The 23,195-nt window shown below is 44.1% G+C and overlaps 2 protein-coding genes across 4 annotated transcripts; one reads left to right on the top strand and one right to left on the bottom strand.

Moving 5' to 3' along the window:
- Window positions 1-1,527: 1,527 nt before the first annotated feature.
- Window positions 1,528-23,113, bottom strand: LOC4347750 (uncharacterized). Of its 3 annotated transcripts, XR_010735100.1 has the most exons (20): window positions 22,830-23,113; window positions 22,685-22,736; window positions 13,845-21,365; window positions 13,176-13,754; window positions 12,723-13,031; window positions 12,489-12,569; window positions 11,928-12,236; window positions 10,391-10,777; window positions 10,133-10,243; window positions 9,440-10,018; window positions 8,989-9,351; window positions 8,540-8,770; window positions 7,928-8,272; window positions 7,494-7,712; window positions 6,884-7,228; window positions 6,450-6,668; window positions 5,840-6,184; window positions 5,392-5,622; window positions 4,686-5,106; window positions 1,528-4,040 (listed from the first exon to the last, which is right to left on the bottom strand). XR_010735100.1 is itself a non-coding variant. In XM_015756129.3 (19 exons), the coding sequence occupies exons 1-19, from the start codon at window positions 22,983-22,985 to the stop codon at window positions 4,748-4,750; spliced, it is 12,741 nt and encodes a 4,246-aa protein (XP_015611615.1). In that variant the 5' UTR covers window positions 22,986-23,113; the 3' UTR covers window positions 4,482-4,747. The 3 variants fall into 3 exon arrangements, 2 of the variants coding, with proteins under 2 accessions (XP_015611615.1, XP_066160381.1); XM_015756129.3 differs by lacking the exon at window positions 1,528-4,040 and having other exon boundaries at window positions 4,482-5,106; XM_066304284.1 differs by lacking the exons at window positions 1,528-4,040; window positions 12,489-12,569 and having other exon boundaries at window positions 4,482-5,106.
- On the top strand, window positions 1,970-3,842 carry LOC107276213 (high mobility group B protein 9). Its single transcript, XM_026020352.2, has 6 exons — window positions 1,970-2,096; window positions 2,207-2,285; window positions 2,371-2,533; window positions 2,668-2,778; window positions 2,867-3,213; window positions 3,645-3,842. Exons 1-6 carry the CDS (start codon window positions 1,978-1,980, stop codon window positions 3,744-3,746), a joined length of 921 nt encoding a protein of 306 aa, XP_025876137.2. The 5' UTR covers window positions 1,970-1,977; the 3' UTR covers window positions 3,747-3,842.
- Window positions 23,114-23,195: the final 82 nt, after the last annotated feature.

Raw genomic sequence — 23,195 nt, 5'->3', positions numbered from 1 at the left:
CGGCGACTCCGCGCTCTCCCCCAGCACCCGCCGGTCGATTCATCGGCGGCGTACCCCAACTCATCGCACCTTCCGGATTCGCCGGTTTCGCACTGCGCGGCGGCGGCATGATCCGCATGGAGGCGACGACAACGAGAGAGAGAGAGAGGAGGAGCAGTGTGGCCACCGACACAGCGGGGAGTAGTACAGTATCTACCAGATGGGCCGAAAGGCTGTTTGTGTTCGAGGCCTGTTGGGCCTTCGTTGCGCCGCTATGTATTGGGCCTACGTTTAATAGAGGCCCACTACGATGAGGGACGTAGTAATGGACGTTCGTTTCGCGCTCCGATGGCGCGATGGGGGCTATGCGGTTTTTGTCCCCTTGTGCCGTCTTGTTTAAAAGAAGACATCCGTTTTATATTACAAGTTATTTTTTTTCTTAGTTAAACTTTTTTTATTTTAATTAATTTTATAGCAAAATAAAGTAATATTTTCAATATAGAAAAACATTATATATATACACACACATATATACATATATACACATATACATATACATATATACATACATATACATATTCAATGATACATTTAATGAAAACTAATTTTGTGTTGTAACTGTTACTAATTTTCTATAATAATCAAATCTAAAAGATTTTGACTAGAAAAAAATATCAAATAACTTATAATATGAAACGAATGGAGTAGTATAGTATTTACTTCCTCCGTCATAGTACCAGTATATACTATAGTATCTAAACTGATTTTTTTTATATTTTATCCCTTCTTTGAGACTTATTTTACGAATAGTCCCTAAAAGGTCCATTTGACCATTCTGGTAATAAGATTCTTAGGGGCCTGTTTGTAAAGTATTTTTTAAGAAGTGCTAAATTCTAAAAATCCATCCCTCTAGTGGCCAGAGCTGATGCAAGCAATGGACTGCGAAAGAAGTGATCAGATTCCAAGAGACGAGAGCAGCAGGATTGATGGACAGCAGCGGCATGTTTTGAGGCAAAAGATATGTGCAGCGATTTGCTCTCATCATCAGTACGGGTACGGCGCCGATCGATGCATCCATCGGTCAGTCGTTTCAGGCATCGTCTCCTCCATCTATTGCTACCAGTACTGCTCTATTCCGACTGGCAGGCAGCAGCAGCTACACTACACATTGACGGATTTTGTGGTTGCATTCGCGCGGCGGCCTCCTTTCCTATCGTTTCATGGAATGGGTTTTATCAGTAATCTACATTTAAGATTTTAAAATGCTAATTATCAGCACGGAGGATCAAATAAGACCGAGGGCTCCAAAGAAGCAATGCCTGTCTTTAACACGCGTTCAAATCAACCGAGCACCATCCAGCCCACAAAGCTACTGCTCCCTCTTCCATACGATCATGTTAAAAGAGTTTTGACAGGGATTAATGTTGAGCTGAATTTATTTTGATGCTCCTGAAAGGTAGCAAAAGTATAAGGAACCATGAGTGATGGTTGGATTGAAAAAAAATAGCCTTTCATTGTTTGCTCCATAGCTGATAAGCCGTAAAAAAATAAACGAAACAACCAAAATTATTTTATAAATAAAACTTTTATATCTGTATTCTTAGCGATTTAAATTTTGGTGGAAGAGGATAACAATTAATTTAATTTAATTATTCCGAAAAATAGTATTAGTACAGTATGAAAAGAAAAAAAAGCTCATATTGACTGGCATCACCTGTTAGTAATGGCAAATTGGCAATGGCGTTAACTCTTCCCCCACCAACCGTAAAAAACCTCCATTCACCTCATCTGCCACTTTGCCCCCATTCACCTCACCTATCCTTGCTCAAAGACTGTCTTATTTATCACCTTCTCAATAATCCTCACAATCTTGCAAACTCTGCAATTCAACAACAGTGAAGTACTACAACTACTCCAGTTTCTAGTAACAAACAGTACTTGCAGCTGGTTGGAGTTGATAACAAGAAAGAAGAAATGGAGGTGATGGACGGAGCAGCCATGGCTGAGAAGCTGCTGTACCCACCACCGCTTCTCTCCCACGAGGAGGTCGCCAACGACAGAGCGGCCTTCATGGACACCCTCAGGCGCTTCCATTCCCTCATGGGCACCAAGTTCATGTACTACTCCATCCATCCATTTCTTCTCTCATCTGCTCATTCTTGATCACTAATCCATACTCCCATAGTTGCTATTAGTAAATTAATCTTGTCAATGCATGTTCTTGCAGGATCCCTGTGATTGGAGGCAAGGAGATGGACTTGCACGCTCTCTATGTGGAGGTCACCAGCAGAGGCGGCCTCGCGAAGGTCAGCCATTTGCTGCTGTCGATTGAGGCAATGTGCGATTGATTGCAAAAATGGTGAGATTTTGTGTGTGTGGGTGGGTGTGCAGGTGATGGAGGAGAGGAAATGGCGGGAGGTGATGGCGCGGTTCAGTTTTCCCGCGACGACGACGAGCGCGTCGTACGTGCTGAGGAGGTACTACCTCAGCTTGCTCCACCACTACGAGCAGGTCTACTTCTTCCGCGCCCATGGCGCCCTCCTCCGCCCTGCTGGTTCGTAATCTACCTTTGTTGTTCATCAGTTCATGTCCAAGAACGCGAATTAATCTTGATCTTGCAAGATTTGGTTTCGTCGAGTGTTTGGGATTGAGCTGCTCGATCGCTCGATCGATCTTGTGTTTGTGTAGCGTCGGCGCTGACGAAGACGCCGAGGAGGAAGATGAGAGGAACCTCCGATCAGTCGCCGGCGGCGGCGGAGGCCGGGAAGAGAATGGCGCTCCCGGAGCGGCTAGGCGGAGGTAGGCGGCCACCGGCGAAAGACGCCATGGATTCCGTTGCTTGCTTGCTTCTCCACTCCGATGATGATGTGGTGGTTGCTGCGTGCAGAGCCCTGCAGCTTCAGCGTGACCGGCTCCATCGACGGCAAGTTCGAGCACGGCTACCTCGTCACCGTCAAGATCGCCGCCGAGACGCTGCGAGGCGTGCTCTACCGCGTCGCACCACCACCACCACCACCAGCAGCACCACCACCACCGCCACCGCCGGCGAGGGGCCGGCGGCGGCGAGGGCGGCGGCAGCGCGACCCGGCGCAGCCGAGGCCGAACAGGAGCGCCTACAACTTCTTCTTCAAGGAGAAGCACCCGGAGCTGAAGGCGACCCACCCGCACAGGGAGAGGGAGTACAGCAGGATGATCGGCGACGCCTGGAACCGCCTCGCCGCCGACGACAAGATGGTTCGTCGTCGTCCTCACGCACAGCCATTTTTTCTGGTCTCGAGTTTCTTGACGATGATCAAATTATCAGAGCCTGTTTAGATTTTCACCTATCACATCGAATATTTAGACATATGCATGGAGTATTAAATATAGGAAAAAAACTAATTACACATATTGCGTGGAAATTGCGAGACAAATCTTTTAAGCCTAATTGTTACATGATCTGACAAACAGTAAATATTTGCTAATGATAGATTAATTAGGCTTAATAAATTCATTTCGCAGTTTACAGGTGGAATCTGTAATTTGTTTTGTTATTAGTCTATGTTTAATACTTCAAATATGTGTTCGTATATCCGATGTAACACGCTAAAACTTTTCACCCATAGATCTAAACACATCCTCAATCACTCAACTCCTGAATCTTGATGCATCGCCATTGTTGCCAGGTTTACTACAGGCACAGTGCAGAGGACAAGGAGAGGTACAAGAGGGAGATGCAGGAGTACAACGAGAGGCTCAAGCTTGCGCCGTCAACAATGGCTGGATGATCAGCTGAATGATAAGGTCTTTTGGGCACGCAGAGCAGTGTGTACTTACTGAAGCAGTTGACAGCTGACAAGAAGAACAGCTACAGTATTTAATTAGCTTAACCATGATGGACACCAGAACAACCACCCTAATTACCAACTTATAAATATGTGTATTATGTCAATCAGATGTACTACTACTTCCCTGTGGGCAAGCTGATCCTGGAACTGAAACTACTGGTGCAGTTCTGTGTCTCACTGGCTGCTCTGTGCCTCTGTTCCTTCCAATGAAGCTTCTCCCAGTTTTGGTTTCAGCTGAATGGAAACATGGTATGGACTTAGATCAGCTAGATGTAGTGAATTAGTGATACATGCATACAAGATTAGCCACTGAACATTGTTATGACATGATTGTCTTGTGTTTGTCTATGGACCTGTTCAAATGGAGCAGCATGATTTGTCTGAACAACAGGCCTCTGCTTGCCCGATTCTCAAATGGACACTCTACATTCTTAATTTTTTTTTGTTTAAATTGAAACTTAGTTTGGACATGAGAACTGTTGGAGGCCTACATGCTACTTTAATGTTAATCCAATATCACTTGGTGATTAGAGTATCAGACATGTCCATAAGCAACTAGGAGTTAACAACTTCAAACAGATGACCATAGTGCACTTCGTGTTAGCAGCTACTTAATATTAGTAGCAACAGAGAGTAAAATTGAATGCACAATATGGGTTGCCACAACGGAGGAAATAAAATAAAATGAACGTTGTTGCAGCTTCATCATTAACATAAACACCCAGATAAAATGTAAATACGTTTACAATCAAGCAAATCACTTGGTTAAACAAAAAGAATCATAGTTCAGAATGGCAGTGGCATCATCCAAGTATGACAAGGGGATGTCCTTATTATATGAAAAAAAAACAAGGTAAATGTGCAACGGCTTCTCCTTACTTGATAAATATTTATTTAATAGTGCACTCCAGAATCTTGGGTAGGTTGACGGGTTGCAAAATTCATCGAGATGGATTATCTTCACTGTCTCCAGGTTTGGTGTCATTGGCTGAGCCATCGGCTTCTTTATTGTCATCTTTAGATAATTTTGTACTGGACATGTTAGTTTGCGGTTGCTGCTTTGATATTTCTTCGCTTGGCGTCCCTTCAGAATTTTCTTGAGAATTTGATGGTACCGTTTCTCCAGAGAGCGCTCCAGTACCAGAACCATTTTCAGATCGACCAAGTACTTGGCTAGCTGTGACAGAGGGACTGACATTTGATAGGTTGTTCGCCAGACCATCCAGAGGGACAGTGGTTTTCTCGTCGCTTGAAACCTCAAGAGAAGGTCCCAATGAAGGCTGAACACGATCCATCATATCTGTAATTGAAGGATAGTTGTTTCAGATTAACGAGTGGTGTAAGTTTGAGAAGCTTGTCCTAAAATTAAATTGCATGCATGATTTTAGAGAGGAGGCCAGAAGGCCCTGCTTCTATTGAAAGCAGCATTAAATTGCATGCATAATAGAACTACACAAGGTTATTATTATGATGAACTAGCAAATTTCCTCTGTGATCAACCTGATATTTCAACTTTTAAGGGCTCCTTAGGGTCGATAATCTAAAATAAAATATGCACATAGTGATGAACTCAACATTATATTACCTGTCGAAGGAGGAAGCGGTTTTCCCACGTTAGGAACAGATCCTCGATTTTCCATCAAAGAATACGAAGAATCCAAACTTAATGAGTCTCTAGGGCTTGCTGAAGATGGTGTGGATTCTTGAACAGCGGATGCTTGCGGTAAAAGGGTTTGACTATCTTCGGCAATTTCGGACTCCTTTTGACTGGATTCAATAGGGGGAGGCGGTTGTGTAGAGCGAGGTAAACCTTTGTCTGCAACACAACAGATTGACTTAGCTTTGGCAGAATCTTTATCACTGGTCACTTGTCATAAGAAAATATCTAACTCTGAGAAATTCTAATAATTCTAACATCAGCAGTGGGCATGTTCTAACATGGTTTCAGAAAATGTGCATTAGAGACCCATACAGGCAAGTACCTAGCAGAGTGGATTTATGTTCACAAAGGATTAATTCAAATGGTGCAGTACCTTGTGGAGCATCTGGGGCTGGTGCATCTTGGTAAGCCTCACCAGTCCTAGTGTCCTGCTGCTCTGTTTCGTCACGTTGCTCCTTGATGTCCTGTGGTGATTGCACAGAAGCTTGGTAAGTCTCACCTGTTCCAGTGTCCTGCTCCTCGGTTTCTTTAACTTGGTCCATGTTGTCCTGTGGTGATTGCACACTAGCTTGGTCAGCCTTTTGTTGGTCCGTGCCTTCTTTAGCTACTTCCGCGCTTTCCCTGGCTGGTGACGGTTGGTTATCACCAGGTGTCGCTGAGATGCCAGCGACTACTCCAGGTGTTGCTTCCGAAGAAGGCTGGACGCGATCCATCATACCTGTAATTGTATGACAGCGGTTTCAGATTCGTGAGTGGTGTAAGTATGAGAAGATTGTCCAAAAAATAAATTGCATGCATAATAAAACTATACAAGGCTTTTGTAACGAGGAACTAGTTGGGGGGGGGGGGTTCAAAGTGAACGACCGCTATGTACGATTACCTACGAGATCAACCTGATATTTGAATTTCCAAGGGCTTCCACTTCCAAGTTGATTAGCTAAAATAAAAATATGTATACAGTGACAAACTCAACATCGTATTACCTGTCGTAGGAGGAAGCGGTTCCTCCGCCTTAGGGGCTGATCCTTGATCTTCCACTGAAGGATATGGTGTGGACTCTCTAGGGCCTGCTGAAGATGGTGTGGATTCTTGAACAGCGGATGCTTGCGGTAAAAGGGTTTGACTATCTTCGGCAATTTTAGACTCTTTTTGACTGGATTCAACAGGGGGAGGCGGTTGTGTAGAGCGAGGTGAACCTTTGTCTGCAACGCAACAGATTGACTTAGCTTTGGCAGAATCTTTCACTGGTCACTTGTCATAAGAAAATATCTAGCTCTGAGAAACTCTAATAATTCTAACATCAGCAGTGGGCATGTTCTAACATGGTTTCAGAAAATGTACATTAGAGACCCATACAGGCAACTACCTAGCAGAGTGGATTTATGTTCACAAAGGATTAATTCAAATGGTGCAGTACCTTGTGGAGCATCTGGGGCTGGTGCATCTTGGTAAGCCTCACCAGTCCTAGTGTCCTGCTGCTCTGTTTCGTCGCGTTGCTCCTTGATGTCCTGTGGTGATTGCACAGAAGCTTGGTAAGTCTCACCTGTTCCAGTATCCTGCTCCTCGGTTTCTTTAACTTGGCCCATGTTGTCCTGTGGTGATTGCACACTAGCTTGGTCAGCCTTTTGTTGGCCCGTGCCTTCTTTAGCTACTTCCGCGCTTTCCCTGGCTGGTGACGGTTGGTTATCACCAGGTGTCGCTGAGATGCCAGCGACTACTCCAGGTGTTGCTTCCGAAGAAGGCTGGACGCGATCCATCATACCTGTAATTGTATGACAGCGGTTTCAGATTCGTGAGTGGTGTAAGTATGAGAAGATTGTCCAAAAAATAAATTGCATGCATAATAAAACTATACAAGGCTTTTGTAACGAGGAACTAGTTGGGGGGGGGGGGTTCAAAGTGAACGACCGCTATGTACGATTACCTACGAGATCAACCTGATATTTGAATTTCCAAGGGCTTCCACTTCCAAGTTGATTAGCTAAAATAAAAATATGTATACAGTGACAAACTCAACATCGTATTACCTGTCGTAGGAGGAAGCGGTTCCTCCGCCTTAGGGGCTGATCCTTGATCTTCCACTGATGGATATGGTGTGAACTCTCTAGGGCCTGCTGAAGATGGTGTGGATTCTTGAACAGCGGATGCTTGCGGTAAAAGGGTTTGACTATCTTCGGCAATTTTAGACTCTTTTTGACTGGATTCAACAGGGGGAGGCGGTTGTGTAGAGCGAGGTGAACCTTTGTCTGCAACGCAACAGATTGACTTAGCTTTGGCAGAATCTTTCACTGGTCACTTGTCATAAGAAAATATCTAGCTCTGAGAAACTCTAATAATTCTAACATCAGCAGTGGGCATGTTCTAACATGGTTTCAGAAAATGTGCATTAGAGACCCATACAGGCAAGTACCTAGCAGAGTGGATTTATGTTCACAAAGGATTAATTCAAATGGTGCAGTACCTTGTGGAGCATCTGGGGCTGGTGCATCTTGGTAAGCCTCACCAGTCCTAGTGTCCTGCTGCTCTGTTTCGTCGCGTTGCTCCTTGATGTCCTGTGGTGATTGCACAGTAGCTTGGTAAGTCTCACCTGTTCCAGTGTCCTGCTCCTCGGTTTCTTTAACTTGGCCCATGTTGTCCTGTGGTGATTGCACACTAGCTTGGTCAGCCTTTTGTTGGTCCGTGCCTTCTTCAGCTACTTCCACGCTTTCCCTGTCTGGTGACGGTTGGTTGTCACCAGGTGTCGCTGAGATGCCAGCGACTACTCCAGGTGTTGCTTCCGAAGAAGGCTGGACGCGATCCATCATACCTGTAATTGGATGATAGTGGTTTCAGATTCGTGAGTGGTGTAAGTATGAGAAGATTGTCCAAAAAATAAATTGCATGCATAATAAAACTATACAAGGCTTTTGTAACGAGGAACTAGTGGGGGGGGGGGGGGGTACAAAGTGAACGACCTCTATGTACGATTACCTATGTGATCAACCTAATATTTGAATTTCCAAGGGCTTCCACCCTCAAGTTGATTAGCTAAAATAAAAAGGTGAATATAGTGATGAACTCAACATGATATTACCTGTCGTAGGAGGAAGTGGTTCCACCTCCTTAGGGGTTGATACTTGATTTTCCGCTGATGGATACGGAGAATCCGAACTTGATGATTCTCTAGGGCCTGCTAAAGATGGTGTGGATTCTTGAACAACGGATGATTGTAGTAAAACGGTTTGACCATCTTCAGCAATTTGAGACTCCTTTTCACTTGATTCAATAGGGGGAGGCGGTTGTGTAGAGCGAGGTGAACCTTTGTCTGCAAGGCAACAGATGGACTTAGTTGTGGCAAAATCTTTAGTTTTGATCACTAGTCAAAAGAAAAATATCTAGCTTTGAGAAATTTTAATAATTGTAATATTAGCCTTGGGCATGTTCAAATATGGTTTCAGAAAAGGAACATTAGATACCCATACAAGCAAGTACCTAGCAGAGTGAATTTCTATTCACCAAGGATTAATTTAAATGGTGAAGTACCTTGTAGAGCATGTGGAACAAGTTGGGCATCTGGGATAGGAGAATCCTTTTCTCCTTGTGCAGGTGTTATGCCTTCTTGGTCAGGACTTGTCTGTGGTGCATGGAGTACTTGTTCTTTAGTTGGAACAGGTTGTACTGCTGAATAATCAGTTGATTGATTATCAGGAGAGACTTCCTGGATTTTGCTTATGGCACCTAGACTATCCGGGAATTGTACTTCTCTAGTGACTGGTACAGATGATCTGGCTTTTTGATGAAAAATTGTTTGTGGAACCTCGGGTTGATCAGCTGCAGAAACATTAGTATCTTCTTTGCTTCGTTCAACAGATGAAAGGGGCTGTGTGGCACGAGCTGACTCTTGATCTGAAACACATTAAGCAAACTGTTAGTTTTGAGCAAGTTGTTAAAATCAAAAAATTTCTTTTGTCAATACTAAAGAGAAACTGGTTACCTGACAGAGTGGATTTCTGCTCGTCATGGACTACTTCAGCTGCGAAGGTACCATCAGGTTGGGATTCCAAAGTTGATCTTGAACCAGCAGTGGGTGCCATGCCTTCTTGGTTAGTTGAGGTCAGTTTAGTCATTTTGGTTTTGTCCAACACATCAGTGGGCGCATCATGTTGTGATGCAGAGTGAGGTGGAGATTCAGGAGGCTGCTGTGGATGAGTTAATTCAGGTGACTGTGCCCCTTGATCATGCAAAAATCTTGCTATAGGCTTATCACCATTGGTACCACGTTGAGTGTCCAGAATTGATGCCTGGCTTGCCATAGGTTTCATGTCTTCTTGATCAGTTGATTTAGCTTTGTCTGAGGCCTCGACAGATGCACTTTGAGTTGATGCAGGTGCCTGTGTCTCATGCTCAGGCAAATTTCTTACAGTTGGCGGATGAGCATCATCATGAGTTGCTGTCAAAATAGAAGCATCCAAGACTTTTTCGCTACCAGATGTAGATGTGGTTGCGCTCTCATCAGTAATGGCATCACGTGAGTCAGTAGTTGACCCCTCACTAAAAGAACCATGTTCTTGGCCTGCAAATGGATTATCAGTAAGATTATCACTAGGAGACATTTCCAAAACATTCCTTAAAGCATGCTGGGTATCTGGACAAAGAGATTTTTCTCTGTATGGGGCAGTCATCATACCTTCTCGATCAACAATTGTTTCTGAAGCCTTGGCTTGATCAGATGCACCAACAACAGTCTTTCTTTTTGTTGGCTCAGCAGAGAAAGGAGGTTGTGCAGAACGAGTTAAATCTTCATAAATAATGCAAGAAACAATGTTATTGCTGGCGTATAGCAAATTTAAAGGGTGTTTGTTATGATTACAACCAGTAACTATCCTTTGCTAGACTACATGGCATTTATCCATACTACACACAGACAAAGAAAGAAATTTGTTACCTGGCTTAGCAATTTTTTGCTCATCATCTGGGACAGTAACACGTTGAGGGTCTAGAAATGTTGCTGGGACTACTTTAGGTGACATAACTTCTTGATCAGCAGAGGGTTTTCCGGATGACTTGTTTTTGTCCAAGGTCTCATCAGATACATTTTGGGTGTACTCGTAGTTCTTTATTGTCTCCAAAAATGGTGGTGACTCAATTTTTGCAGGTCGCTGCGGTTGCTGTGCCCCTTGATCAGTTACAGATCTTGTAGCGTCACTTGGGACTGGTACAGGCTGACCAAAGGTCATTTGTTTTGCCTTGGTTTTATCAGCTTCAGCAACATCTGTCTCTTTCCTTGATTTAGCAGAGGAAGGTAGTTCTGGGTACTGGTACGAGTCTTGATCTGAAATACAAGATAGAGACTTAGTCTTGATCTGAAATACAAGAAAGAACCTTCGTACTGACAGGACTATTGATATTATGAGATTTATAAGGCTAGTAGCCAGTATTCAGTTATTTTATCATTCTGTTCACCATAAGATACTTCACTCCTTGTTTTGAGCATCTATCATTTGTTTGGGGATTGGCTAAACAAATTCAATAGGAAAGCCAGAAATGCTTTGTGTTCCAAAAAACAAAAAACGCCAAAAGATCCCACAGAGTTAATTCACTCCTTGTGTTACCAGATCTCGTCCTGGGCTATGGGGCGCCAAGTTGCTCAGCCAAGTGGCAAGTGATATCTTCAACGCCGATCATGGATGGAGGTCAAGGATGGAGCGTCTGCAAGGATGAAGGAATTCTGAGGGGAAGATGATCGAGCTGAAACTGGACAGCCGTTGGTCAATTATGTACAAAATCTATCATGTTCGATTTTTAGTTGGCTACCTGCTACTGCTAGGGGGTGCTACAATGATATCTCTACACCTCTAGACATGGTTGGAGGGTTGATGGAGGCAGGCTGGAGTGGGAAAGCAAAAGTGAGCAGGAAGCTGGAGAGGAGAGAATGATCAAGCCCTGATGCTTCTGGTGGTGTGGTTCCTGATACTCGCTTATTTTGACATCTGGTGGCCAATGCTGACAGTTTGCTGAGGAAGGCTGCTATTCTGTCATTTTGTCGAATGTTGAACACTTGGGAGAATCAGTCTATCATAGTATACTAGCTTTAGTAGTCTTTAGGTCTTCTCCTAATTTAGCTTTGCTTCTCTTTCTTTGGCAATTGGATGGCATTGCCAAAAAAGTTAAGTGAAAAAAACTTTTTGTTTACTTTCCCAGCTTCTGTGTTCTGCTGTAAGAGACCTTGTAGCTACTTGCTTTTCTGATAATAGAAAAGGAAAAGGCGGATTGGCCTTAAAAAAAAAAAACCCTGCTAGGTGGTGGTTTTGAGGCTATACAGAATGGGATGGCATTCTGGGATGCTACACTGGGGTAGCTGTGGTGCTTTAGCTGGTGATGTCTAGAATTCTGTAAAACTCTGTGTTTGTTTTCCTTAATGGAAATTGGGGGTCTTCCATCTTCCTCAAAGAAGAAAAGAAATACTTTACCAGATGTCATACCATGTTGAGTGTCTAGGGCTGATGTTGGGCCTGTTATATGTGTCATGGGTTCTTCAACATTAGGAGCTTGTTCATGGCTTGGAATTGACCCATCGATGTGTTGATCCTTCGGAGCGACTTCCTGAACTTCCATAGAATCATATTGGACGCCGGAAGATGGATCTTTTTCTTTGCTTACAGCAGGCAATATGTCCTGTTGACCAACTGTTGTTTGTATTTCCTTGGTTTGATCAGGTGCAGCAACAGTACTCTCTTCTTCTTTTGGCTCACTTGACGAATACTTCTGTGCAAAATTAGCAGAATCTTGATCTGAAATGCAAGAAAAGGTCTTCTGTTTAGTATCATAAAATGTTGATTTCAGGTAGTTAATATTGTGTTAAATCAGCTATAGACTTTAGATATTGTACTGTGCTTCCTCCGTAAAGATTCCATTACATTTCAAGGTTATTTTCTGTTTGGCAGATTCTATGTTATCTGGTGTGCTATCATATTGATCATGAAGAGCTGATGCTGAACGCATTCTAGGCATCTTGGCTTCTCTATCTGTAGAGGATGGCCTACCTTTGTCTAAGTCACCGTCCTGTATATATTGGGTGGATATGGAGTCATATACATCCATGAGAGGGGCTGGTCCAGGAGTTTCTGCATGTTGTTGTGCTACTTGATCAGTTAAATATCTAGTAAATGATTAGTCATATGGTTTGGTAAGAGATCATTCATTGAATCCAAAATTTTGAGCTTAGCTAGATGGAGGTATCATTAGTTTTCCATCAATAATGGTGCTATGTACATCACCTGTTGGTCCTTCATTTGTTTTGGAAGCAAGATCTGGATGAGAGACTTGTTCTTGGCTTGGAATTGTTTTGTCAATGAGTTGATAATCAGGATCAACTTTCCTTGCACCATCATATACATCTGAATATGGAGATTCTGATGTTCCTGGTGCACGTGAAATGTCTGGTTGACCAAAAGTTCTTTGCAAGTCTTTGGCTTGATCAGGTGCAGCAGACGAAAATGGCTGTGCAGTGTGATCTGAATCCTTAATCTGTTCATTCCTTGGCTCATCAGATGAAGGCAATTGTGCAGCACGAGACGAATCTCGACCTGTAATGGAAGAGCCAACATCAGCAACATCATAACTTCTTCAGGAGTTTTTCAACATTTGAGGGAAGCTTATATGCAACTAATCTGTACACATGTAGATTGTGTGCTAAATGGCTACAATAAGATGTTAAGATAATTAATTACCTGCTGAAGCTAATTTCTGTTCAGAAAGAGCTACTTCACCAGGTGCGGTAGCATGTGGAGCATCTGGAGATGCTGATGGCTTCACGGATTTAACTTTGCCATTGGCGTCAGCACGTATATCTTCAGTACGCACAGATTTGTGAGATGCAAAAGGTGGAGGTGTTTGGGTAGCAGATGGTGTTTGTGCTTGAACTGGTAAAGCACTTCTGGGAGGCTCAGTGCTACTTGTAGGATGAACATCAGCACCTGCTGGTGTCAGATCAAGCACATCATTTGAACTTTTAGTTGGGCTAGCCAAAGGTCTAGTTTTCTTTTCATCAACAATGCTGCCATGCATATGAGGAGTTGATCCTTCATGTGGTTTCAAAGACAGTTCAGCCTGGGAAACTTTCTCTTGGCTTGGAACATCAGGAGCAACTTTCTCCTGACTTGGGATTATCTGCGAAGCATATTGGGTATCTGGTGTTGGAGGCTTTCTACTGTCCGGTGTCTCTTGTTGATCAATGGGTTTTGGCAGTGCCTTGGTCCGTTCGGCAGCAGCAAGAACAGTCTCTTGTGCAGAATGACTTGGATCTTGATCTGAAATGAAAGAAGCAATGCCAGTGTTAGCGTTTTGAGGAAGTTTCTAAGTTTGTCATTGATTTTCCACATGAAATAGAGATCAATTACCTGACAGGTCAGATTTCTGTTCAGCACGGGCTACTTTATCCAGTGAAGAATAAGGTTGAGCGCCCATACCTGATGTTTGGTTAGATGCAAATGAAATGTCCTCTTGATCAGTTGAACGTTGCTTGAATTTCTTAGGACCAACCAAGGAATCAGCAGTTACGTCTCGGGTGGATGCAGAATCTAGAGCATCAGGATGTGTTGGTTCTTGGGGTGCCCCCTGACCAGGTAAAATGGCAGGTTCATCCCTGCTTGTAGGATGAACATAGCCATGGGTTGGTGTTGAATCAGGACTAGCTTCCAAACTCCGATCTTGCCAAGATAGAGATTTAGTTGTCTCTTTGTCAACTACAGCACCATAAGTATCGGGTAGTGGCCCTTCATGTGGTTCAACATCATGTCCAACATGAGAACCTTGTTTTACACTCGAGACAAATGGCATTGTTGACTTGTCAGGGGCAGGTTCTTGAACTTTTGCTGAAGCAGGTAGGGCATCTGAAATTGGAGAATCCATTTCTCTTTGCGCAGGCGTTATGCCTTCTCGACCAGGACTTGTCTGTGGTGCGTGGGAAACTTGTTCTTGAGCTGCAACACGTGGTACGGCTGAATAATCAGTTGGATGATTATCAGGAGAAACTTGCTGGATTTTGCTTATGGCACCTTGGTTATCTGAGGCTTGAACTTCTTTTGTGATTGGTGCAGATGGTCTGGCTTGCTGATGAAAAATTGTTTGTGGTGCTACTGGTGCAGGTGGTTCAGCAGTTTGCTTAATAGATCTTTCGGTGATCCCATTGGCAATCTGAGTGCTTGGAATTGCATCTTGATCCATCCGTGTTGGCATTTGATCACCAGGAGACAATCCAGTCACATCATCGCCAGAAATAGGAGTTCCATCTGGTAATGTCTTAGATGCATGCCACCATCTGCTTCGGCTGCCTCCATCCCGAGTATCTTGAGCTTCTGCTTGAGCCTCTGCATCAGTTCTCTGAGAATCCACTTCAGGCATACTGAATGCTGCAGAATCAGGAACCTTTGTTTCTTCAAAGGTGTCTTGAGTATCTTGAGCTGTCATTTCCCATGACGTAGAAATGCTGTCGTTAACAGGCTTTGTGCTGTTTTGAAGTTCAGGCTCTCTCTTTTGAAATGGTACAGTAGTTCTGCGAGTACCATCTACTTCTTGGTTTGGGAGGGAAGCAGAAGCCCTGAGAGAATCTGAGGGTCCAGGGGATGATGTGGAGTCAACAGCCTTTTGTTCTCTAAAGACATCCCTACTATCTTGAGGTCTTATAGATTGCTTGCTGGTGTCTTCAGCACTTGGATATCTTGTAGGCAAAGGTGGAGACACACTAGGAGCATCATCATTTGCTGCTTTCTTTGATGGAGTGATTGCAGCTCGGGGCATATCAGAAGGTTGTTTGGTAAACAGCACAGAGTCAGTAGTTACTCTTTCTTCATAGGTGTCTTGGACATCTTGACCCACTGTTTCCTTTGGCTTATCTCTTGGTTCTCTTGGTTCTTTGGTGGTGTCTTCAATATCACGGTACCTCCTTTGGAATGGCATAGTTGTGCTACGAGAATCAGCAGCTTCTTGCTTTGGCAGGGAAGCAGCAGCTCGCCGAACATCTGAAGGTTGCTCTCTGGATGATGTGGAATCAACACTCTTCGATTCTATGAAGGCATCTCTACCATATGGAACTGCTTTCTCTGAAGGTGTAGAAGCAGTTCTTGTGGATTGCTTGCTCGTGTCTTCTGCAGTTGGATACCTTGTTGGGGCAATTGGAGTCACACCTAGAGCATCTTTGGCTCCTTCCAGCTTTGATGGAGTAACCGCAGCTCTTGGAGTCTCTTGTGGTTGGGCTCTGCCTCCAATTATAGCAGAGTCAAGAGCTTTTGTTTCTTCAAAGCCATCTTGACCATCCTCGCCCACCGCTTCCTTTAGCTTATCTCTTGATTCTTTTGTGGTGTCTCTAGTATCAGGGTACCTCCTTTGGAATGGCAAAGGTGTGCTACGAGAATCAGCTGCTTCTTGCTTTGGGAGGGAAGCAGCAGCTCGCCGAACATCTGAAGGTTGCTCTCTGGATGGTGTGGAATCAACACTCCTAGATTCTGTAGAGTCATCTCTGCCACCGCGAACTGCTTTCTCGGTTGGTGTAGAAGCAGTTCTTCTAGGTTGCCTGCTGGCATCTTCTCCAGTTGGATATCTTGTTGGGGGAAGTGGAGTCGCACCGGGAGCATCTTTGGCTGCATCCAGCTTCGGTGGAGTAATTGCAGCTCGCTGAGTATCTTGGGGTTGTGCTCTGCCTCTAAGTATCGAAGAGTCAAGAGCCTTTGTTTCATCAAAGCCATCTTGAGCCTCCCCGCTCACCTTTTCCTTTGGCTTATCTCTTGGTTCTTTGGTGTCTTCATTATCAGGATAGCTCCTTTGGAATGGCACTGTTGTGCTATAAGAATCAGCTGCTTCTTGCTTTGGAAGGGAAGCAGGAGCTCGCCGAACATCTGAAGGTTGCTCTCTGGATGATGTGGAATCAACAATCTTCAATTCTCTGATGGCATCTCTACCATCTGGAACTGCTTTCTCTATTGGTGTAGAAGCAGTTCTTGTGGGTTGCCTGCTGGTGTCCTCTGCAGTTGGATATCTTCTCGGGGGAAGTGGGGTTGCACCTAGAGCATCTCTGACATCTTCCAGCTTTGATGGAGTAATTGCAGATGGACGAGTATCTTGCGGTTGTGCTCTGCCTCTAAACATCGAAGAGTCAAGAGCCTTTGTTTCTTCAAAGCTATCTTGGGCATCCTCGCCCACCGATTCCTTTGGCTTATCTCTTGGTTCTTTGGTGGTGTGTTCCACATCAGGGTACCTCCTTTGGAATGGCAAAGGTGTGCTACGAGAATCAGCTGCTTCTTGCTTTGGGAGGGAAGCAGCAGCTCGCCGAACATCTGAAGGTTGCTCTCTGGATGGTGTGGAATCAACACTCTTAGATTCTGTAAAGTCATCTCTGCCACCGCGAACTGCTTTCTCGGTTGGTGTAGAAGCAGTTCTTCTAGGTTGCCTGCTGGCATCTTCTCCAGTTGGATATCTTGTTGGGGGAAGTGGAGTCGCACCGGGAGCATCTTTGGCTGCATCCAGCTTCGGTGGAGTAATTGCAGCTCGCTGAGTACCTTGGGATTGTGCTCTGCCTCTAAGTATCGAAGAGTCAAGATCCTTTGTTTCTTCAAAGCCATCTTGAGCCTCCTCACTCACCTTTTCCTTCGGCTTATCTCTTGGTTCTTTGGTGGTGTCTTCAATATCAGGATACCTCCTTTGGAATGGCACAGTTGTGCTATGAGAGTCAGCTGCTTCTTGCTTTCGAAGGGAAGCAGCAGCTCGCCGAACATCAGAAGGTTGCTCTCTGGATGATGTGGAATCAACAATCTTCAATTCTCTGAAGGCATCTCTACCATCTGGAACTGCTTTCTCTATTGGTGTAGAAGCAGTTCTTGTGGGTTGCCTGCTGGTGTCCTCTGCAGTTGGATATCTTGTTGGGGGATGTGGAGTTGCACCTAGAGCATCTTTGGCCTCTTCCAGCTTTGGTGGAGTAATTGCAGATCGACGAGTATCTTGCGGTTGTGCTCTGCCTCTAAATATAGCAGAGTCAAAAGCTTTTGTTTCTTCAAAGCCATCTTGACTATCCTCACCCACCGTTTCCTCTGCAGTTTGATATCTTGTTGGGGAAAGTGGAGTCCCACTGAGAGCATCTTTGGCTGCTTCCTGCTTCGATGGAGTAATCGCAGCTCTTGGAGTCTCTTGTGGTTGGGCTCTGCCTCTAATTATAGCAGAGTCAAGAGCCTTTGTTTCATCAAAGCCATCTTGGGCATCCTCGCCCACTGATTCTTTTGGCTTATCTCTTGGTTCTTTGGTGGTGTGTTCCACATCAGGGTACCTCCTTTGGAAGGGCAAAGGTGTGCTACGAGAATCAGCTGCTTCTTGCTTTGGGAGGGAAGCAGCAGCTCGCCGATAACCTGAAGGTTGTTGTGTCGATGATGTGGAATCAACACTCTTAGATTCTCTAAAGGCATCTCTACCATCTTGAACTGCTTTCTCTGTTGGTGTAGAACCAGTTCTTTTGGGCTGCCTGCTGGTGTCTTCTGCTGTTGGATATCTTGTTGGGGGAAGTGGAGTCACACTGAGAGCATCCTTCGCTATTACTTGCTTCGATGGAGTAATTGCAGCTCGCGGAGTATCTCGGGGTTCTGTCGCAGCGTCAAGAGCCTTTGTTTCTTCAAAGCCAGCTTGAGCATCCTCGCCCACCATTTCCTTTGGCTTATCGATTGGTTCTTTGGTTGTGTCTTCAATATCGGGGTACCTCCTTTGGAATGGCACAGTTGTGCTATGAGAATCAGCTTCTTCTTGCTTTGGGAAGGAAGCCTCAGCTCGCTGAACATCTGAAGGTTGTTCTCTGGATGATGTGGAATCAACACTCTTCCATTCTCTGAAGGCATCTCTACCATCTTGAACAGCTTTCTCTGTTGGTGTAGAAGCAGTTCTTCTGAGTTGCCTGCTGGTGTCTTCTGCAGTTGGGTATCTTGTTGGGAAATGTGGAGTCACACCCAGAGCATCTTTGGTTGCTGCTTGCCTTCGTGGAGGAATTGCAGCTTGATGAGTATCCTGGGGATGTGCTCTGCCTCTAACTATTGTAGAGTCAAGAGCCTTTGTTTCTTCAGAGACATCTTGAGCATCCTCACCCAGTATTTTGTCTCCAGGATGTTTGGTCATATCTTCAACATCAGTGTAGCTTCTCTTGTGTGGTGAAATTGCACCATGTGGATCTTCAATTTCTTCTTGATTTTGAAAATGAGAATCACTTCTCTGATAATCCGAGGGCTGAACTTGTAGCGATGCAGAATCAGACAACTTCGTTTCTTTGGCACCTTGACCTCTCCTCTGTTGTGGAGTGGTGTCTTCTGATTTCATGGTGGCGTCCTGAAATGGTGAGGTTGAGCTTTGAGCATCATATACTTTGTGCTCTGGGAGAGGACCCGTAGCTTGCCAAGCATCCGAAGGCTGCTCTCTGGTAAATGTGGAATCATCAGCTTTTGATTCTACAAATGTGACTCTAGCATCTTGGGCTCTTATTCGCCTTGATATAGAACCAGGGTCTCCACGTTGCTTGCTAACAGCTTGAGGGCCTGCATATCCCTCTTGTGATGGTGGAGTCAGGCTGCGAGCATCTTTAGCTTGTGCTTGCAAAAATGGTTGTTCTCTAGGCAATCCAGATTCGCCAGCCTTAGTTTCTTCTAAGCTGCCTTGAGCCTCCATTCGCCTTGGAATTGAAGCAGTGTGTTTAGATTTCTTGGTGCTATCTTGATCATCAAAATATCTTCTATTGGATGTTGAAGCAGCAAATCGTAGATCTTCAGCTGGTGGTTGCTTTTGTGGAAAAGCTTGTTGAGAATCTAATGTTCGTGCTTTGGATGGTTCAGAATCAGCCATCTCTGTTTCTTCAATGGCATCTTGATTCATATGCCTTGGAGTGGTGCTATCTCTAGCTTGAATCCAATCATCTTGATCATCTCCATATCTTGTTTGCAATGGACCAGTTGCACCATAACCATCTTCATTCAACACTTCTTTTGGTGGAGAAACATCGAGTCCACGAGAACCCAATATTTGTGCTTTGGATGGTGGAGATTCAGCCATTTTTTCTTCTTCAGTGCTGCCTTGGGCATCATAAGGCACTACTGACCTTGGTTTAGGTCTCTCCCTACCTTGCTGGATGAACTCTTGAGCACCTTGGTACCCTGTAGGAATATGTGCGGCTGTGTAAGGAGTTTGAGATGTTGATTTCTTTGATGGCAGAGGAGCATCGTGTGAAGCATCCATAGGTTGCAATCTAGATGGTGCAGAGTCATAAGTCATTATTCCTTGTCTGCTATCATGTGCATCTTGATCCCTTGTACTCCTTGTCACAGAATCAGTTTCTCTTGCTCTCTGGGTGGTATCTTGAGAATCATCGCGTGCTGTTTGGAATGGTATAGCTTGGGCATCTTCATCTGCTGCATGCTTTGACCAATGAGCACCTTTTATCCTTCGATCAGATGATGCCTCATCCTCAGAAATTCTTCTAGCATCAGCAGCATGTTGCCAATGCGGAGAAGAAACACCCATTGTCTGATCAGTATGGGGTGTTTGAGCTGTACCTTCTGGCCCTTGAACCAGTTGGCCGTCCATACTCAATGGTTCTTGAGCAACAGGACGGATGCTTACTTGCTCTGAATCTTGTGATGGATACTGTTGCACTTCTTTGCTTGGTTTTACTTGTCGACTAGGCACTGAATTATCAATATCTCCCTGTAGATTGCGCAATCCAGCTTGAACAGCGTGCCACTTCTCAGCCTGCAGCATCTGGTGTGCTTCAGTAGAGTGGAGCTTGTTGGGAGAACTGTCTGTAGCTCCCCGGGTGGGAGATTTGCCATAAGTAGCTTCATAACTGTGACCAGTAGATTTTCTGTCACTTCTATACAAATCAGATGCATGGAGTCGGTCAGAATCTTCTTTGGCTGTTCTTGGACTGATTTGAGAATGACTAGCACCACTGATAGGCCCATCAGATTCAGAGAAATTATCCAGCGATGCTGGAGGCTTTTGTGGGGTAGGTTCAATATAGGTTCCTACTTCCTTGGATGAACTTAGCATGGATCTAGTGGGGTGCTCTGTCTCAGTGGTGTCAGGGGGGACTGAGACATCTCTAATGCTAGACATATCAGCATGAATTCTTGGAGGTTTATCAGCTGTGCTAGGGAAGTTACCCAAGCTTGGGGTAGATGAGGTATTTTTTTTGCTTGGGGAAGCTATAGATTTATGAGTAGTACTTTGGCTTGAGAATACTGATGCCTTCTCAGATAAAGAATCAGCAGGAGGAGGCTGCTCTCCCTGAGGAGCCGTGGGAGACGCTGAGACAGTATCAGGAGGAGGAACCAATATTGTCTGAGACTTTGTGCGGGTATGCTTCCGTGAGTACAGTCGAGTTCTGCGTCCAGTGGCTGTATGATACTCTCTCTGCCACTCCTGCTGCTTCTGTTTCTCAAGTTCCTCTAATTTGTTGTCCTGCTCCACCTTTGTCATATAACTCAGTACCTGATCCCAAGAATGCCGGGTAGAAATAGCATTCCACCACCTCTGCACATTCTTCCTTGAGTCATAGAGGTAGGCAAACTTGCCAGATGCTTTGATGTAGTGGGAGTTTGGCAGGTGTACGAGGTCTGCAAGAGTAAATTTATTGCCGGCAAGGAATTCACTATCACTGAGCCTTTGCTCATAAACTTCCAGAACCTCATCCAGCTTTGCCTTCTGCATCTCTAGATCATCTTCTTGATCCAAGGGAAAGGCCAGGTGGCAGAATAAGGCTCGGCTTGGAGGGTTGAAAGCATGCTCCTCATGGTGGAGCCATTGCTCGATGGAAGCCCTCTCGAGGGCATCCTTCCCAAGGAGAAATGGATACCCATGATGTTCATAAGTTTCTGCAATGTAGCGGCAGATTTCTCTGGATTCTGAAATAAGAAAAATGATAATCAATTTGGACTGGATGATTAACCGTATTGTTTTGAAAGGCCTGTTTTCAGTAGTAATGTCACATAACAAAAGAATATAACTTAGAGAATGGAATGAAAAGAAATTTCAGATAAAGTGCTAGTGCCAAAAAGCAGTTTGAGTTATATTTGAATCAACACTGGTAAATCATTGTTTCACAATGTGCATTAACAATTATGGATCCTCAAGAATTGTCAACTCAATGTGGGGGTGCAGTTCAATTTAACTGCCCCTACAATGGTCCATACTTGTAGAAGTTTGCAGCTTGCATTATCTTTCGGGATTGGATATTGTTTTTGAAAATATGATAGTCTGGACCAGTGTAATACTGTAATGCCTAATTAGGTTTATTCAGCCTGTACTGTATTGCAAGTCTGCCTACAAATACACTAAATAAGATTCGTTATTGTCCTTAAATCAGTAAAAATAACTCACGTGAACTGTGTGAGAAGGAAATGATATCATCTAAAGTTTACTTAATTTACCCATCACATCTTACATAGTTATCTACTAGTACTTGATTGCAGGCACATGTTTTGTTTCAATTTCAATGCATGATTGTGTGATCAAGTTCATATATACAACTAAGCACATCAGTACTTCTGGTCTGGCATGCTTTCATCCAAATGTGGATCTTTAGTACCTTACTATTAGCCACACACAAAATGGGCATTCGGAAAAAATCTATGCTATCTATCTTTCAAGAACAAACTACTACAGAAAAAACATACTACGTGTTTTAATTAGTGTTAACTGATAGATCCTCCTGAGTAAACATGTGAATTCTATGTTCTACCATTTTGTGGAAGCAGTATTTCTGGAGTCCGCTTTTGTAGCAGAATCAATCCTCAGATCATATGTAGTTGTTTCAATGCATAGTGTGAGGACTAATTTGCTGGCAGAATGTGTGCTTTCAAACAAGATGGTTGGGCCTCGATTAAGATAATCAGGCATCACTAGCCAAGTAGCCATATACTCGTTAAGTACCATGTCCAAATGAAATAAGATGTTGGTCTAGTGAACTACTAAAGATTTCTTTTTCTAAAAGTCAAGAAAATTTTATGTAGGTTGTAAACAGCGCTACAGAAAATTGCCACCAAATATGTGGTTTTAGCATGTTAGTAATATGTGTTCCTAATAACAGCCCAAAAGATTAACTAGCCTTGTTGCGAGCTAATTAGATTATTAATATTTAACTGTTAACAATAGAAAAGGTAACCTTCCAGAAATGTACGTCCAACATGGATGGTAACCGTTATTCAAAAATCTGAAATATTACCTTCCAGAAATGTAGGTCCATCATAGAATGGAACTGGAGCATGGGTTGATGCCTGAAGAGCGCAGGGAAAGAGAGGATGATAATGAGTTTACAGTGCATAAGCTCTTGATATGGTGCCTGAACAATTACAACAGTTAGAGAGTACCTGGAGTCTAAGTAGGCTCTTGTAAGAGGTTGTGCAAGGCTCAAACTTGACATCCTTCTCATAGAGGCATGTGAGCACCCTTGAAACATCAGGTAAGATCATAGATTTCTCATGATACACCTTCACAATAGGCGCTCCGGTGCCAAGCCCTGCCATGAGGGCAAGAGCCTATGCTGCCAATGCTGAAACAATGTGAAATCAAATGTATTAACTCCACCCTCAAATAGAATAGGTTCCCTTCCTCTTGGACCAAGCAAAGAAAAGATGCCTAAAGTAGAAAACTTAAGGATGGGCAATAAGTATAAGAGACCAAAATGGCTGGTTAAATAAAAAGAGAGTAGATAAAGGGGGGAAAGAGAAAAGGCT

Source organism: Oryza sativa, chromosome 9 (assembly GCF_034140825.1).
Source record: "Oryza sativa Japonica Group chromosome 9, ASM3414082v1".
NCBI lineage: Eukaryota > Viridiplantae > Streptophyta > Magnoliopsida > Poales > Poaceae > Oryza > Oryza sativa.
Note: the sequence above shows the minus strand (reverse complement) of the source record. Positions and strands in the feature narration are given on the sequence as shown.